Source organism: Xyrauchen texanus, chromosome 21 (genome assembly GCF_025860055.1).
Source record: "Xyrauchen texanus isolate HMW12.3.18 chromosome 21, RBS_HiC_50CHRs, whole genome shotgun sequence".
Classification (NCBI taxonomy): Eukaryota; Metazoa; Chordata; class Actinopteri; order Cypriniformes; family Catostomidae; genus Xyrauchen; species Xyrauchen texanus.
This window is the reverse complement of record NC_068296.1, coordinates 23,799,154-23,817,395: the sequence shown is the minus strand read 5'-3', so window position 1 is coordinate 23,817,395 and position 18,242 is coordinate 23,799,154. Positions and strand designations below refer to the sequence as shown.

Genomic DNA, 18,242 nt, shown 5'->3' with positions numbered 1-18,242 from the left:
AAGGTCCTGCAAAGAAGAATGGGAGAAACTGCCCAGCTTGTAGCATCATACTCAAAAGACTTGAGGCTGTAATTGGTGCCAAAGGTGCTTCAACAAAGTATTGAGCAAAGGCTGTAAATACTTATGTACGTACATGTGATTTTTTTTTTTTTTTTTTTTATTTTTTTATAATTTTGATGAAGATTTCAAACAAGCTTCTTTCACGTTGTCATTATGGGGTATTGTTTGTAGAATTTTGAAGAAAATAATTAATTTAATCCATTTTGGAATAAGGCTGTAACATAACAAAATGTGGAAAAAGTGAAGCACTTTGAATACTTTCCGGATGCACTGTTCTTTAATTCATGTTTATGGGGATGTGGAAAACAAGTGCCTCCGGTAGAGAGAATAGGGTAATAAATGGGGAGAGATGGATAAAGAGTTTGTCCAGCATCCAAAAGTGTCAATCACACCGCAAAAATGGGTTACTAAACAATACTTCTATTAACAAAGTTAACAAAACATTAGTAGCAGAACTAATAACAGAAATATGCCATTGAGCAACACTTTAATTTAAATATATTATTTTTGAATTATAACAAAACTGTACAATGTATGCTTAAAGTATTTTTGAACACTTATATAAGATTTCCTTCAACTTTTGCAACTTTTACTTTAAGTTTTTACCAAGTTCTAAAATAAACAAGCATACAATAGAATGAATAAAAACAATATCCAAACTAATGTGCAAAGTGCTCTCTTATTAATAAAGCTGCATATTGCCATTTTTCTTCACGATAAGAAATGCACAGTGACATATATTATGATTAAATGAGACGCGAGCCATCGCGTTCTAATCTAGCTGCATTAAGTGTGCGCGCTTGAGGGATGAGCGTCCCCGAGGCAGAGTCTCTCTCAGCCGGGTGCAGTTTCAATCTCTCCCCCTTAGATCGGGACATTCGCGCAACTCATTGAAGAGGCACCGACCACACAGAGAAATGCCAGTTTCTGAGTTTAAAGTTATTAACATGAGCTGCTTCTGTATTATTTGAACTTTAATAAAAGCTATAACACATTAAATATAACTGCATTTGTAACGCCGGAATGTTTCCTTTAAGAGCACCGGCTCCGCTTATTCCAAAACGAGACAGCTGCTGAATTTACTTTTTTTTTTTTTTTTTTAATTATTCCCTAATTCTTTGGAATCTACATAAGAAGCTGTGAAAGTTTAGAGTGCATCTGGACTGTGATCTGTGTAATTATTCCTCTCCTCCATCAGGCGTGATCTGCAGTGCTGCTCTCGCACGTCATTTGATTAATATGGTTTCATTTTACGTTAAACGAGATCAAACGACTATTCGACAATGAATTTTTCTCGTCCTTTTTTTTTTATTTTTTATTTTCAACGTTGTCGATTAATGTCGACTAATCGTTTCAGCCCTAATGCAAATGATAACCTGCTTTGGTTGCTTGAATTAATCCGGGTGTCTGTCTTTCAGGTGCTTTATTAAGTTTGATGTGTTAACTCCTTTCGTCAGAAAATTGCGAAGCAGCATTTACAAATAGGTTTTTGCTGATCTATGATGTTTCCCTTTTCATCAGCCTCAAATACAAAGAATTTCCAAACCTGGCTTTTTCCACTTTTCTTTTCAACATGATTCAGTTGAGACTTTGCAGCTGCTTTGCTTGTTGCCATCTTTTGCTTGTTGTGAGCGTTCGAAAGTTCCCGACTCTGATTGGGAACCGGGTAGACTCTGTACCGGTACCTTCAGAAATTCTGGAATCGTGTACATTTTTGTTTCAGTACAACATAGTACCGGTATTTATGACAATACTATTGCAGACTACTAACAACATTGCAAAAGACTGTTGCAAGCACAACCCCAATGCTAACACTTACTGAGGGAAATATAGTTGACCACAAACATCTCCTTGGAATCTGGCAGCAGACCAAATTACTCAACCTGATAAAACACCAAGCCAGAGTACAATAATATTTCAATTTGCTAACTCATTAACAAACTCATTTTCTGTAATTATGCCATTAATTAGCAACACTAGCCTGATAACAAGCTCATAAATGGAACCAGGAGTGATAGAGCAGGGAGAGATCTACAATATTCAATGTTGTAAGTCCCATGGTAAAGGAGAGAGAAACTCTGCAGGGGTTGCTGTCAGAAAATTCATACCTGATCTGCGTCAGGCCAACTGTAGCTATTCTGAAGTTTGCAAGGCCCTAATGGCAGAGAAGATACCTATTTCTCTATCAGCTATTAAGAGAATAGGTCAACGCTTTGAAACAACATGTAATGTTGCCAGAAAGAAAGGATCTGGAAAGCCCAAAGCCTCTTCATGCAGGGGTGACTACCTTCAGGTTCTACGGTGTTCTTAAATACAGGAGAAAAACCTACAAAAACTGTCAGCAGAATTCTAGACCTCCGAAAACAAGACTCTTTCAAGAAGAACAATATGTAGGTTTTGTTTCTAGATGTGTTAAGCCATTGCTGTCTCAGAAAAAAATCATAGACAGAATTAAGTTAATGAATACTTTGGAGCACAGGAAAATATTGCAGAAAGTCTTGCTTTCCACAATTAAAAAGCTGTTTTCTAAAGAGGAACGATCGGATGCTATTTTTTTAACAAGACCGTGCTCCTGCCCACACTGCAAAGACTGCCAAGAAGTGGCTTGAGAACGATTTCATCAGGCTAATGTTTTGTACAGTGTTTTGAAGCCATTAACATTGAGTGAAATTACTCTTCTCACAAGGCTTTTAAACATTTAAAACTATTCCATACCAAGTTATTTTATCTATTCAACTCTTGCTAATTTCCTGACCAATGTTTTGTTGTTAACCCTCTGGGGTCTGAGGGTGTTTTGGGCCCTGGAGAAGTTTTAACATGCCTTGACATTTTGTTTGTTTTTTTCAGTTGCTTAAAAACACATTAATAGCTAAAGTCTGATAACACTGTATTCAGCACAAACTGGGCTACAATAATATGTGAGCAACATGTGTGTACATGTTTGTATTTTTGAGAAAATGACATTTTTGAAAAAACTAAAATGTTAAGTCATTTGAAATCAGGCCGTATAACACATACTAAATATTTGTCTACAAGACTTTTGTGAACTGGATCTTGTAGCCTAGAATTTTTGCTACAAAATGATGTAAAAACCATCCTGATCACTCATTCATACAAAACAATATAGTAATTGAGCTTTTGTAAGACACTTTTGGTGTTCGAAAACGCATATGCGAGGAGGCGTGAACTATCATGAATGTGGATTGTAATTCACACCTGAGGAGACAAAAGACCCTCCCCTGGGCCTATCAATGAGGAATGTGACACAGAGAATGAATGTGAGGAGACTGAGTTTTAATTAATCTGACTATACATTTTCTTTACATAAAGACTTTACTTAATTTTAGACCTACACTACCATTTAAAAGAAGTCTCTTCTGCTCACCAAGGCTGCATTTATTTGATCCAAAATACAGTAAAAACAGGGATATTTTGAACTATTTTTACAATTTAATAGTTCAGTTTTCTATTTGAATATATTGTAAAATGCAATTGTGATCAAAGCTGAATTTTCAGCATCATTGCTGCAGTCTTCAGTGTCACATGATCCTTCAGAAATCATTATAGGATGGTGATTTTCTAATATGGGCATATTTAAAGCACATTTTACTAATTTACACCTGAACCCATATTTGCCAGCACAAGCTTTGATGACAATGAGGCAGCATAAACACTAGATCAATTATAATCTAAACATTCATGTTATATTTATATCATACAACATACAATTTAAAAACCTGCTTTAGCCAAAACGGCATTTAAATCAGAGATGCACCGATCGACCGGCCAGGGACCGGAATTAGCCAATTTTCCGCATGCCTGGACCGGTAACCAGCCGGTCAGCCTCACGTATTTACGATTCCATGCCTGTCCATTTGGTTGCCAGCGGCGCAGGCAAAAACGTCACAGCTGCATGTAAACATGTCATTGGCGTGGAAGATCTTCACTGTGAGTGAAGAATATATAAAGTTCGAAATGTGTAATTAAACCATGGGGGAACCACCACAATAACTTTCGGAACAACAAACCTAATTGACATTTAAAACACCATCACCCAGCTGAAAATGCCCATTTTAAAAAAGAAGCTAAAAAGTAAAAGTGGCTAAAGCTAGACAGAGCTCAGAGCCAGTCACGAGTCAGCAGCCTCTCCTATCATCCTTTGGAATGAGCACCGAAAAGACCAAAGCAATTACGAGGAAAATTATGGAATTCATGGTCCTGGATGACCAGCTGTTCTCCATAGTTGAGGACAGAGGCTTCAGAAATCTGATAAATTTCCTCTACAGAGTAGGTGGTTATTTTCCGACATCACGTTGCCAGAGTTGTTTAATCTCGTGTCATGTCACACACGCAGCCTGTTATCTGTCAACATTTGGGTGCACAAATCCGGGAGAGGGGAAGTGGGGTGCTGGATGGCAGAGGCAGGCTAAATAACTATACAAATTGTGCCGTTGTGATTGAATGTGCTGAGTGACGTAATTTTTCCCACCGTGTCCGATATTCAAATCAGTGCAACACACATTGCAAAAGGCGTGGGCATTGTCGGTTAGAGTTTTTTTTTTTTTTTTTTTTTGGCATTTTTTAACAGCATCGGCCAATGTCCAAGTATATCAAGCCGATTATTAGGCAGGCACATCTGTGGGCAGCCTAGTGTTGTTGTGGAACACGTGTTCGAGGCACACTGCCCCTAGAGTCATTTTCCAGCAGAGTGAGCAGACCTCATCCACTGCCTAAGGAAGGAGCTAAGTTCCTTGGAGAAAACAGTAAGGATTAAATTTGTATAACTTCTTTATATTTAATTAAAAACTTTTGATATGTTACTGCCAACGGCTACTTTTGGATATTGATAGCGTAGTTGAAGTTGCATCATCACAGCAGAAGGGTTGCTATCATGTCACAATAAGTAAGCAATAATTTTGCAGTTGCAGACAGTGAATCGGAGACTTTTATTTGTTCTGTTTGTGTGTCTTATATTTGAGAGGGTTGTCACTCAATGCAGAGAAATAAGTAATAAAAAGATACCAACGCACTATAGGCTATTGAAGGACTGGCTTTGGTAAGCTCGGACGTTATCGGTTCTGCTGTCGGTACTGGAGAAATTAAGAAAATACATTCTTTATTGCTATAAAGAGAGAGTTATTTTATCTCGCCAGCCATTTCTACGTATAATAATTCTATGAAACCATTTGTCTGTGATGAGAGAGAGAGAGAGAGAGAGAGAGAGAGAGAGAGAGAGAGCAAGCGAGCTCTCATGTGGTGCCACAGCGAACACCACACGAGCCCTGCATAATGAGTGACAGAACTAAACATTCAAACGTAGCCTGGTTTAGATCTGTGATATTAGTCTGATTTTATTTTAGATTTCGCCTTAGATTTTCTGTCTAGCACAACTTCCTTCCCTTCACAGCGGTGCACTGACATTTCTCCCTAAAACTCAAACTTAACGTCAGAATCAGCACGATCGATGATTGTTTAAAATGCAGTCTAGCTACGTTTAATAATAAAAAGCGCGCGAGAGATACCGTTCCTAAGGAGGCGCGCGCGCTCCGATACAGACAGCAACGAGACAAGCAAAGAATAGGCTACTTTGGGTTTCATGTGCGCGTCTAAACGATCAACTAGACACAAAAATATGTCAAAACGACCGGAGATTCACTTAAACACAGTTTATGTCTTAAATGGACGTAGTTATGGAAATAGTGTGCCTCAGGAGCCTATTATATCTGAACTCTGTCTTAAAGGGGAAGCTGTCTAATGAACATGCTGACGATTGAGCCATTACTGCGAATCAAACAACAAATAATGATAAACTATGCAGTGTTATTTTACAATTGATTACTTTATTAGATTTCTTTTTAGACCACACCTGAACAGTAATGTTAGTAGACCTTCCTGAAATATAGGAAGGTCTACTAACCTATATAATGTTTATCTTTGTGTAATTGTTTATCTTTGTTTAATATATAATATATATATAACAAAAAGAACCATTAAGAATACCGTTGAAGTACCGGATCGATAAGCAGTATCGGTAAGAGTAGTAATACCATTAAAACCTTAACGATACCCATCCCTAGTTATGCCTGTGCTTCTCTTGGATGCTCTGAATATTGGATTATGTGTCTGGATTGCCCCTTAATTAAAGCTGCATTTGGATCTCAACCTTACGTGTCTCGGAGCAGTTCGTAACACCTGCTTTGTTTATTTAATATATTTGTTATACATTATTTATACAATATGTTTTTACATTATACGTTTTTAATTTAAGTGTACAAGTGCAGATTGGTCAAGTGTTCAATAAATGTATTTGTTGAGGAATTTTGTCTATCTTAAGTAATTATTTGTTACATTTTATCTTTCAAATAAAAGGTTCAAATAAGAGGTTAAAAACAAGCACATATCGGCCAAAATAAATCGTCAGCATTAATCGGCCATCGGCTGACCCGGATTTCAAAAGATCGGCATCGGCCTGAAAAAAAAAACAATATCGGTCGACCTGTATTGTCGGTATGGCTTCGGGATATGAAATTCAATTCTTCCATCCAGCTGTTGTTAAATTAACATGTATATTTTGTTTTTTTCACTGGAGCACCAGCTGAGTCTTTCTCTCCCATCTACCAGTGATGCTTGATTTAACATCCCGCGTCTACTACCTGCGCAGATATCAACAGCGCAAATGTGTTGTAGGTTACCAGATTGTGGTCATAAATGATTTGTAATTTGTATGATGTGTCGATTGTGTGAGTAGGATGCGTTTCATTCAAGATCTGGCAACTGGACCACCTTGGGCTATACAAATTACGGGAGTTTTTTTTGGGAGAAATAATTCGGGAGTGTTGACAGGTATGCAAGCCGTTCCCGAAGCAGTGCTCAGTTTTACAACTGATATTTGGACATCTAACGTAAGTTGAGCGTATTGAACAATTCAGTTTTTCAGATCTTTGGAATTGTTTTGTTAGACGAGTAATAAAGTGACATCTGTTATATAAAGCAACTCATTTGCAGTTAATTGTTATTTCTACCTCTTTCTAGTCACAGAGCACTTTATTTTGAGCGTTGTTTAAGTGAGAGAAGATCCTGTAACTTAGTGCAGTTTTGGGGAAATTGTAATGTTTAATAATTAATTTTATTATGAAAATAAAATTTAGCATTGCAGAAAGGTAGATTTTGTTTGTATATGTGGTCAATAATAGTTCTTAGAAAGAAAATCCGAATCGGAAAAAATCTGTATCTGCTGGTCACACTTGCAAAAAATCGGAAATCGAAATTGGCCAAGAAAATTGCAATCGGTGTATCTCTAATTTAAATGTAACTAAAACTTGCTTATTAGGACATATTTCAATACTCTGAATCCTGACTAGTAAGTCTGGAAACAGTCCCACTAGTAAAATATGTACATGTTTATATAAAATAGCATGTCAACTAATTAAAACTAAATTACTTTATGTCCAAAATTGTATTCTCGGCTGGATCAAGTCTCTTCAAAATACAAATGTTCCCGCTCTTCTTCTGAGGAAAATGTGAACTCTTTGTTTTCATACTTGTGTTTCGTGCTTTCTTTCAAACGCGCAGAAAAATGAAGGAACTTGTTGTTTTTAAGACCCAGTCGGGGGCGTGTTCCATTTGCATTGATCGCCTCGGCACATTAGCGTATGAATGGCGTGTTCTGCTGGTGGGTGTGATCACATTAGAGAAATTAGCTGAGCAAGGAAAACTGTACATTGCTTTGTTTCATACAGATTACATTGCAGGAGAATATTTTTAAATTTGAATTGTTTTATTTAAAAGTAGACATTTTAAGCTTTCTTTAGACATATGTTTCATGTTTGTGTGATAAGTATTCATGGAGTTTCAGTTCATTTTTGTTTCAGATATATGCTCTCACACCCAGAGACTGCTTACAGCTCACCCTTTTTATTTTCTTTATTTTACAAAAGCACAAGGTTTTGTTATTGTGAGTGTACACAAATAAAAGTAAACCCTTTATAGTCTCTAATGATGTCTTACACTTATCTGTATGCCCCAAAATTACGGAGAATTTTATGTTTCTGCTGTAATGACGAAAAAAATCCAGCAGAAATATCAAGACCATTAAAAGCTTGGTGTTTTGCCATTTTGGGCTTGGCCCATTTTTTTGTTTATTTTTTTATTCTCCCCAGGAGTGTAGATGTTTTGTAACCTTGGTTACTCAACTTTGTTCTGTATGAATTTACAGGCAGAACAGCTCCATTTCACACCTTGCATATGTTTTTTTCTGTCTGAAAATTGTTTCCACACCTGTGTCTATTTTGTCAGTGATATCAATGCCCTCTTACTTGAAACATTTTTAAGTATATTAAAAAATGCAGTCATCTTAAAGAGAATGCACTGTTCAGGAAGATTATTATTTGGTGACAACTAGTGCCCAACCGGTATTGTCGGCCGACATATCGGTTTTGGCGTATATGTTTACCGATTTGCGCAGACATGAAAACTTTATTTCAGAACATATAATGCAGAAAACAATGCTTTAGAATTGGTGTCATAATCTAGTTTGCCCAGCAGAGCATGCTCCACTGTTTACAGAGCTGACGGTGGCTCTGCAGACAGGGTGGAGTTAAGAGGTGCGGTGTTAAATGGTGTCTTTTCGGTAGGTTGCTAACTAGTAAGAGAAATACGTACTGGAAATTTAATAAACAATCACCCCCATCATTTTCCCTTTTCCATATAACTAATATAAAGATAACCCTGTCCCTGACAACCATATCAGATCTGTTTATGTTAGTCAGCTATAGTTTGTCAGTGCAGTCAGTAATGTAGCAGATTGAAAGGTGATGGTTTGTGTCTGAGTGTTGATTTCATGCTACGTCGTTACCTAGTAGGTGAGACGCAATGCTGGAAAGTAAATAAAGTCCATGTTTTGCTCTGACTGCAAGCTTATAGCTAACTAGCCAACCATGTAGCTACTTTCATCACTTGTCAGTTGAGTGGAAACTAAAGTGTAAACCTGTATTCACCAAAATGTTTTGTTCAGGATTCGCAGTTTGGTACCCCCTTCAACCGAACAATTCCAATCATTGCATTTATAAAATGTAATATTTAAAAGTCTGTGTAAAGCGATTAAGGGAAAGGAGGTGGCGAGAACCGGCTTGGCAATATAAATAATATTTTAATGAAAAATTTGAAACGACACACAACGGTCAGCTGCCCATAAACAATCTCTCTCTCTGTCGCACCACCATCCGCAGTCGGCCTTTATCCCTCTCGGATGCTTTATTGGACTGATAAGGAACCAGGTGTGCAGAATCACCGCCCCGCCCCGCCCTCTGCCCTGTCATAGTCTGGGTTTCCACCGTTGAAAGTTTCCCCTGAAATTGTATAGCAGAATACGGTGTAACACCGCTGAGGTATTAATATAGTCAGCATTTGACTAATACTGAACATTCAGTACTGATGTTTATTCAGCTATTTATTTTATTTGAATTTATTCTTTATTTTAATGGTCAGCATTTGACTGATACTAAACACAGTACTGATGTTTATTAAGCTATTTATTGTATGTGGCAGGGCGGAGGGCGGGGCCGGGTCGTGATCCTACACACCCGGTCCCGCCCTCCGCCCTGCCACATTGTATTTTTATTTCTTTATTTTCTCAGTCTTCATTTCTAGAATTTGGTGACAATGTATTATAACATTGTCAAATACTCTTTGATAAAAATATTTAAGAAAGCCACCTTCTGAGTACCTTTTGCATAGTGATATTGGTGCAAAATCTGTGAACAATCCACATAGAAAAGGTCTGTTTTCATTCCAGCTCAAATTAACTATATCGGCCACAATATCGGTAATCCGTTATCGGTCAGGCTCTAGTGGAAACCTGTGAGATGGTTTACACAGGAAAGACTTGCATTCCAAAAGCAGATGTGCATTGCCTATGAAAGCTGCATCATGCTTGAAATCCTGCCTATTTAAAAGTCGAATTAGCAGATACAGTTGAAGTCAGAAGTTTACATGCATCTTAGCCAAATACAAATGTTTTTTCCCAATTCCTGACATTTAATCATAGAAAACCTTCCCTGTCTTAGGCCAGTTAGGATCACTACATTTAAGACTGTGAAATGTCAGAATAGTAGAGAGAATTATTTATTTCAGCTTTTATTTATTACATCATATTCCCAGTGGGTCAGAAGTTTACACACACTTTGTTAATATTTGGTAGCATTGCCTTTTTAAATTTGTTAAACTTGGGTCAGATGTTTTTGGTAGCCTTCCACAAGCTTCTCACTATAAGCTGCTGGAATTTTGGCCCATTCTTCCAGACGCAATGGTGTAGAGTCAGGTTTTTTTAGGGGGGTGGGTGTGTGGTTTTGCTTTTTTTTGTTTATATACTCATGTGACCACAGGGTTTTTTGTTGTGGAGGGGTGGTTTTAGGGTTTAAATGTTGATTCCATGTATATGATTTGCTCTTCTTTATTTAATGTAGAATTAATAAAAATAAAAAAACGGCATTAGCTGAAATAAATTCTTTCAGCTAATGCTGTTATTAATTGTACAGCATTCTTACTATATGTGAGCAAAATGGACTTTATTACAGAAATGTACGCAAATAAATTTGAATTGAAATCTTGTGAATTTTAATAGAACAATGATATGATATATCGTATTGTGACATACGTAGAGCAATATATTGAATCGTGACATTGCAGTGTGCATCGTATCGTGAGGTGTCTGGCAATACCCAGCCCTAGTCACTTATTAAATGTCTGTGCAATTAAACCTAATGTTAGTTATTCAGGTAGCTAGCTATAAACATGTTGGCAGTTTAACTAACAATCTTTAACTATTGTGCTCAGCAAAAATCTATTCTGACAGTAGTTCACCTGAAAGAGAAAACTGACAATAGAAAACCACATACACTATATGTGCTATAATCTTAAACTATTGTGCTAAGCAAGATTCTGTAGTGGCCATTGTGGCAATGGTGAGAGTGCACATGCATTGCATTATGAATTGCATTCTGGGAATGTGAAACTGTTCTTGCGTAGAATGTGTTATAGGGTTTGAGCCCAGACTTGCTCAACAGAGCGCAACAATCTGCTTCCAGAAGTAAATATCCCATAGAAGAATTGATTTTTAATGATGACATATAAAACTTTAGAGACCTACCATGAGCTACGAGGTAGTTCATCAATAGTATAGGCTTCTGTTGAAGCCATCCGTCCGTGTTCTCAACTTCATTCTACCGTGAGCTACGAGGTTTTTAATTGATGGTATATGCCTCTGAGATAACGCGGATGGATGGCATCAACAACTTCATTGTTTAAAAAGTCATGTTTGATAGCTGAATTCATGGTAAACAACTATATTACCCATGGTACATCAGAAAAATATCCACTAATCAAAGAACCGCGGGCAACGAAAACCCACACGCTCCCATTACACTCTGTAAATGACGTAATTGAGTTGGTCTCCCTTCCCCCAAACTACTTATATATTTGTACACATCTGGATATTTTGCAATAAATGTAAAATATATTGTTTCAATACTTATAAACAACAACCTAAATTAAATAGTTTTATATATTTCTATAGTTTTATATTCAATTACATCATTCGCAAAGCTTTACGGGATTGTAGTTTGACAGACTTGTACCTTTTGGCTTTGTCTGATTTTGAAATAATATTTTTGTCTCACAACACAAGTTTTGATTTTGTTCACCTCAGAGCTGGTTGGTTGGGTTCTTTTATGAAGTATTTTATTAAAATTCTATGGAAGAATTAATGGGGAAAATACTTCAGAACCCAGACGGTTGAAAAAATGGGTGGTCACTGTTGTGCTCCATTGACTGTCACAACTCAGGACTAATTCTACCCTAATCTCTTGGCTCAGGCTCTATTAATCTTGTGTATTAAAGTTACCGGGCCTAATGTTGTTTAACAGTCTCCCTGAGACAGAAAAGCCTAACAGTTTTAGGCATTGCATTGTTTTTAAACCCAAGTCGGGCACCGTAGGCTTGCAGCTTTCTGTACTCTTAACTCCATTAGAGGGCCTGACAACGAGTTCTAACCACTTCATCTGGGGTTCCAGGATTTCCTGTTATATGTGATGGACTGCAAACTTTCCACTGACACAGCAGCTCAGCACTGCTGGAGAAAAGAGACCTGCCACAGTTCTTTTGATTCCCAGAGAGTGAAGAACCTTACCAAGAAAACCGGCAATGCTACAAGGACTGCTACTGCACACTTTCATATTTAAAAAAAATAATTACTTGTCAGGTTTTTTTTTTTTACTGTCAAGTCTATTTATGTGCTGTATAATTTCTCCAGAAAGAGTGCTTTTCAGGCTGTTCCAGACAAATATTGCTTTTACAAAAAATGTATAGGCAACTCACTTTTGGCACAGTGGACTAAAGCCAAATGGCACACAATCTAGATATACATATAGCTTGATTAAAAAAAAAACAATCTAGATTGTATTTTTTTTTTTTTTTTTTTTTTTTTGGTATTACATTTGATTGAAGTGCCTCTAACTCTTTCAAATTAGCCTATATTGTAGAGCATCTAAGAAAAGACAAAAAGATATTATGTTGGAACATGATACTCTGGAATTCTCTTTCCCACCCTTGTTAAACTGATTCCTGATAGATGGTTTTTTATCCTTGGGTGAAGTAGTCTATTTTGCTTGCCAGCAACAACTTATGAAAGTCAGTAACCATAAATAGTCCTTTCTCACTGTAAAGGCTGAATCTCTGAAACTTTAACTCTTAACTTGATAGGACCTGTGTTTTTTTGTTGTTGTTGTTGTTGTTTTTTGCCAATGATTGGTAGATAAGAATGATGTTCCAGGACAAGGATGATGATGATCCAGAATATGTTAATCACATTAACCAGGCATAAATAAAAATATAAATTATACCCTTGGCAACAAAAGGGTTCTCTCTCTCCCCTCTGAACCCTTGGTCTTTGACTAAAGGACTAGAAAGGCATGGAGGAAGTGGTGCTAGCAGCAGGCCTGTTGTGCTTGTGCTAATTTTGGCCTCCGCTGTTGTACCAGAGAGCTGCTCAGTGAGGGAGCTAAATATACTTGGGCTTTATCAGAGCAAATGTGTTTACTAGCAGATTCTATGCCACCTACACACGCGCCGCTCGCCATCCATCCCTGCCCCCTCTCTGGCACTGTCCTTATTCCTCCACAAGAGACGATTTACTGTACTCTGATTCAGCCACAGTTTCTTGTTTTTTTTTTTTTTTTTTTCTCTAGTCCCTTTATTCTACACTTAATTTGATGTCTGTGTTAAATCTGAAAACGGGCTTTCATTTGCTCTCTTACGCTGCGTACACACTGCCAGCGACTTTATCGCTGCAGGTCGCCAGTGGCTGGCGGTGAAGTCGCTAGTGGGTGTTCCCACTACTGGTTGCCTAGTAACGTTTATAAATGACATTCACGGATGTCATTCCATTGCTGTTGACAGCGAATCTCTTTTCTTGCCACTAAAAACAAACATTTTGGAGGGAAAAGTAAAATGCTTTATATCAAAGATGAATGAGAAACAAGTTGTGCTGTTTGCCAGAGTGGCTGTTTATCTGAGGCGAAAATGCAAATGTCGGTCTGTCTGGGTCCATAAAATCCCCGCGATCTCAGATACACCTTTCCACGCAGTGTTTTTCTTTAAAATGTCCTTGTACGTGGGAAGAGACATATCATAGAGCACTGTAAAATTTCTAACAGCAAGGAGAGAGAGAGATCACGTGAGCTCTCCCGTCGTCTCCTATTGGCTGTCGCTTCCGTTAGTCGCTCCAAAGTTGAACTTTTCTCAACTTTGTCGCGTCGCTGGACACGCCCACATCTAGCGCCAAGGTTCGCGACAGCTCGTGTCGCTGGAAGTCGCTGTGCTCGCATTGAAAATGAATGGTATTGAGTCGCTGTCGCGCGTGATGTCGCTGGCAGTGTGTACGCACCTTTGTGCTGTACTGATTTGGGTTTTGTGCTCCCTATTAAAAGATGTAGGTTGTATGGTGGTTGTTAGAGCTTGATCACACATTCTCTGTCATGCAGCAGGGAATAATTGAACCCTAGTCCCACCGTCATAGCCACAGGTTGTCCCATACACACTGCTCACTGCAGCTAGTTGCCATAGGAACCCTTCTGCAGTAGAAATGTGCTTTCGACATCTGAGTTAACTCTTCCTGTCTGTCTTTAAACACACATGAAGATCTGTGCAGTTTGCTCATGCCAGAAATAGCTGCCCCGAGCCTTACGCAGTCTTTCTTTATTGGTTGCACTAGACAGCTATATCTCTGAGCCAGGTGAGCATATCTAAAAGGCATTCCTTGGCTCATAGCACTGATGAGACCCTGTCATAGTTCTGTTTAGATGTAGTATCTAGATCTAAATAGATTTAGTGTGTATCAGCAGAAATGTGCACATTTTACCCTGATGCTCCAGTTTAAAATGTTTACTGTTTGTTAAAAAAATAAAGGTACTAAGGTTAGTGCCCTAACCCTAACCTGCACTGATTTTTGAGCTCCTGCCCCATGTGTTGCATTTAAGATGGTGTGTCAAGTTACAAATAGTCATGTTTTTATAATGTGTTTAGATCCCCCGATGTTCTGTTGCATTCCGTTGTTTTTGAACACCAGGACGTGTCTTATGTCATTACCCCTAAGAAAAATAAAATGTGTATTTTTGCACATTCCTAGAATGCATGCACTTAATTATTTTTGGGTTTCATCTGTATTAACCATTCCAACTCTCTTCATCTTTTCTCTCTCTGTAGAAATGAGTCGCCAGACTGCCACAGCGCTGCCCACGGGAACCTCGAAGTGTCCTCCTTCTCAACGCGTCCCAACCTTGTCGGGCACCACGGCATCCAATAGTGACCTCGCCAGTCTGTTCGAGTGCCCGGTCTGTTTCGACTATGTGTTGCCCCCCATCCTGCAGTGCCAGAGCGGCCACTTGGTCTGTAGCAACTGTCGGCCCAAACTCACCTGCTGCCCTACCTGCAGAGGCCCGCTTGGGTCAATCCGCAATTTGGCTATGGAAAAAGTAGCCAACTCAGTGCTGTTCCCCTGCAAGTATGCCTCATCAGGCTGCGAAGTCACCCTACCGCATACAGACAAAGCCGAGCATGAAGAGCTTTGTGAATTCCGGCCATACTCTTGCCCGTGTCCTGGCGCATCATGCAAGTGGCAGGGCTCGCTTGATGCTGTCATGCCTCACTTGCTGCACCAGCACAAGTCTATAACCACACTACAAGGTGAGGATATTGTCTTCCTGGCAACAGACATCAACCTCCCTGGGGCGGTGGACTGGGTCATGATGCAGTCATGCTTCGGTTTCCATTTTATGCTTGTGCTGGAGAAGCAGGAGAAATATGATGGTCACCAACAGTTCTTTGCCATTGTGCAGCTGATCGGCACACGGAAACAGGCGGAAAACTTTGCCTATAGGCTTGAGCTGAATGGCCACCGGCGGCGACTCACTTGGGAGGCCACGCCACGCTCCATCCACGAGGGCATTGCCACTGCCATAATGAACAGTGACTGTCTGGTGTTTGATACCTCCATCGCTCAGCTGTTTGCAGAGAATGGCAACCTGGGCATCAACGTCACTATATCCATGTGCTGAGGACTAACAGCTTTGCATACTTGAATACACGCATACATACATGCAGACAAACAACATTTCAAAACACTGCAGGATACCTTGAGTTGTGCATTGGGAACTGGGGCATAGCAAACCTAGGGAACTTTTTGCTGTTGTACGTTCCAAGTAATCATAAAAAAAAATATATTGTTTGGAGCTTGGCACGTCCAACCAGACTTTGCTCCTAAGTTCTCAGTTTTATGCTACAACATTATATAAGTTAATGTATTGTACATTATTGAGAGCAAAAGTCATTGCCCTTGAAGGTATAGGAAAGCCGCCTTTTGTGGCATGGACATTTGCAATTGTGGCATTTGGGACGACGCAACGGCACACCGAGCTCTACGGGGTTTGGGGAATGTTGATCAATTTTGGGGGTTGGTTTGCTCAAAAGGTGCGACACTTGGCGCAAGTTTTTGTTTCCGTTTTGTTTTTGTTTCCCAATAAGTTTTGCATTTCAGTTCAGATAAAACACTAACTTTTATTTCCAAAAATATTTTGTCATCCTTTTTTTTTTTTTTTTTTTCCCTCTGCTAACTTTACCTACCTTAAGTATGATACAAAAAGGTTCTGGTAATTGGTGCATGACCACTGGATAAGTTACAAGTCCAGATTTCATTTTAGAAGTCGTTTGTTTCTACCTGTCACTGCAGTGTGTCTCCTGTTTGTTTTGAAGGGATGGTTACAGTCAGAACTTACAGAATCAAGCCATGTTACAAAAATTCTTAAGCAACTAAATTCTTTAAAGATGATGGACACATTTTAAACTTGTTAACAGCTGGGTTAAAGTTGTACAGCATGGGCGAGACCACACACATTTTATATGGAACCCCTCCATTACAAACTGGAGTAAACACAGCATTGAATATCAGTATAGGAACAAGGGCAATTACTACAGTTATTATAATGAAATTGTCATAATTATCTTTTTTAATGACATAAGAAATTGAAATTAAAAGGCTGTTGTAACCTTGTGGCTAATCTTCAGTGTTTGTAGATAGTGTTGTTCTTCAGATGTCTTTCTCTTTTTGTAAGTCAATATTTTTGTTGCTGTTGTTCTTTGTATGTCTGTATTTCTGTATTTGCAAGGATAGGGTGAAGCAAAGCCAAACATCTCTGTGGATACATTGTACTGTTGCTAGTCCTGATTTCTAATTTTATTTAGTTTTATTGTTTGTTTTTGTTCTATTTTGCCAGTAAATAAATCTATCTTTTTCATACCTTGAGTTTTCTCACTATTCTAATGCACACTTGATGCTACCTCCAGTGTCTAATGCTGGCTTTATCTGGGGGGGTTTTTCCATGTCATCCTCAAAGAATATGACAAAAGCAAACAAATTGTAGAATCTAGATACTTAACAATTCATTCATTACTTTTCTTTTTATTCTTACCTTGTGCAATTAGACATATTCTTGATGTCTGCATTATCGGTTTCCCTGTGTCTAGGCTAGTGGTTCTCAAATGATTTTGCTTCAGGATCCAAATCATTGGACATCAAGTGGCAACCCAAAATATTTGACAACCTGTCTAGGTTGGTATCTGCTTAATTTGTCTGGCTTTTAGATTTTGTGCCAAAATTCTTTACAGCTTCATTGGACATGGCATATGATGTCAACAATTGTTTTTTTTTTATGTGTTCTCCCTTTTTAAAAGATGATCCTATTTATTTAGCTATCCAAACTATGCATGAATATGTGGTTAGTTCCATTTTATTTACATTTAGCATTATTTGTTTCTCTGCAATCTGCTACTTTATTAGACTACACATGCGAACCACTAATTGAAGCACTGATTTAGCCTTTCTAATTGCCATCCTCTCATGCATCTGCTGTGTTAATGTGTTTGCTAGAATGCAAATGACTTTCCTATGTCACTACTATAATCAAACCAATTTAACGGAGTTGTTTTATATTGCTTTAGGTTATTCAAACAGGTACTTAAACACGTGGCATCTAGAGCAATTTTACAAAATACTAAAAATCTTTACCCTCCATGTGGAACTGACAATCATGTGTTAAACTGGCTAACCTACATCTTAAGATATTTCCAAACAAGCATTACATAATTAGGGCAAAGCTGTCATTCAAGAACTAAGAACGCCTTCATTGTTCTTATTACCCAAAATGTCGAATGTAAACTGTTGGTAGTTTAAAACATCTAATTAAAGTGTTCATGAAAACTACAAACTGAAGCAAAATATGTGGATTAGATGCCATGGTAAGTTACTTTTACAGCATTTTGGGTGTCCAAATAGAAAACTGCATTGCATGTAATGTATATCCATTTAGAATAATGCTACATAGAAAGCATAATTTCCATTATTTGAACCCTGTACATGAACTTAAATGGAAATTATAAGATCTTGAACTACATGTATCAAATTTGATAGATCATAACCAAATCTATATGCTAATGTGAAATTTTCTACATGCTTAACACAATACATTAAAATTTATATAAACATGAAATAATTGTATTACTTTAACACTAATGAATGATAAAAATATAGACCATAAGAACACTGACATGGTTATATTACACCTATTAAGAATCCC

The 18,242-nt window shown here is 38.1% G+C and overlaps 1 protein-coding gene across 3 annotated transcripts in view; it reads left to right on the top strand.

Moving 5' to 3' along the window:
* LOC127661617 (E3 ubiquitin-protein ligase Siah1) overlaps positions 1 to 16,911 on the top strand; it is a 40,100-nt gene extending 23,189 nt beyond the window's left edge. For 2 of the 3 annotated variants that reach the window (XM_052152404.1, XM_052152405.1), the window contains one exon: positions 14,818 to 16,910. In XM_052152404.1, coding sequence (XP_052008364.1) covers positions 14,818 to 15,668 — 851 coding nt within the window. In that variant the 3' untranslated portion in view covers positions 15,669 to 16,910. Of the gene's footprint in view, positions 1 to 14,817 lie in introns of all 3 variants that reach the window. The other variant, XM_052152403.1, reaches the window with a different exon arrangement.
* The last annotated feature ends 1,331 nt before the right edge of the window (positions 16,912 to 18,242 follow it).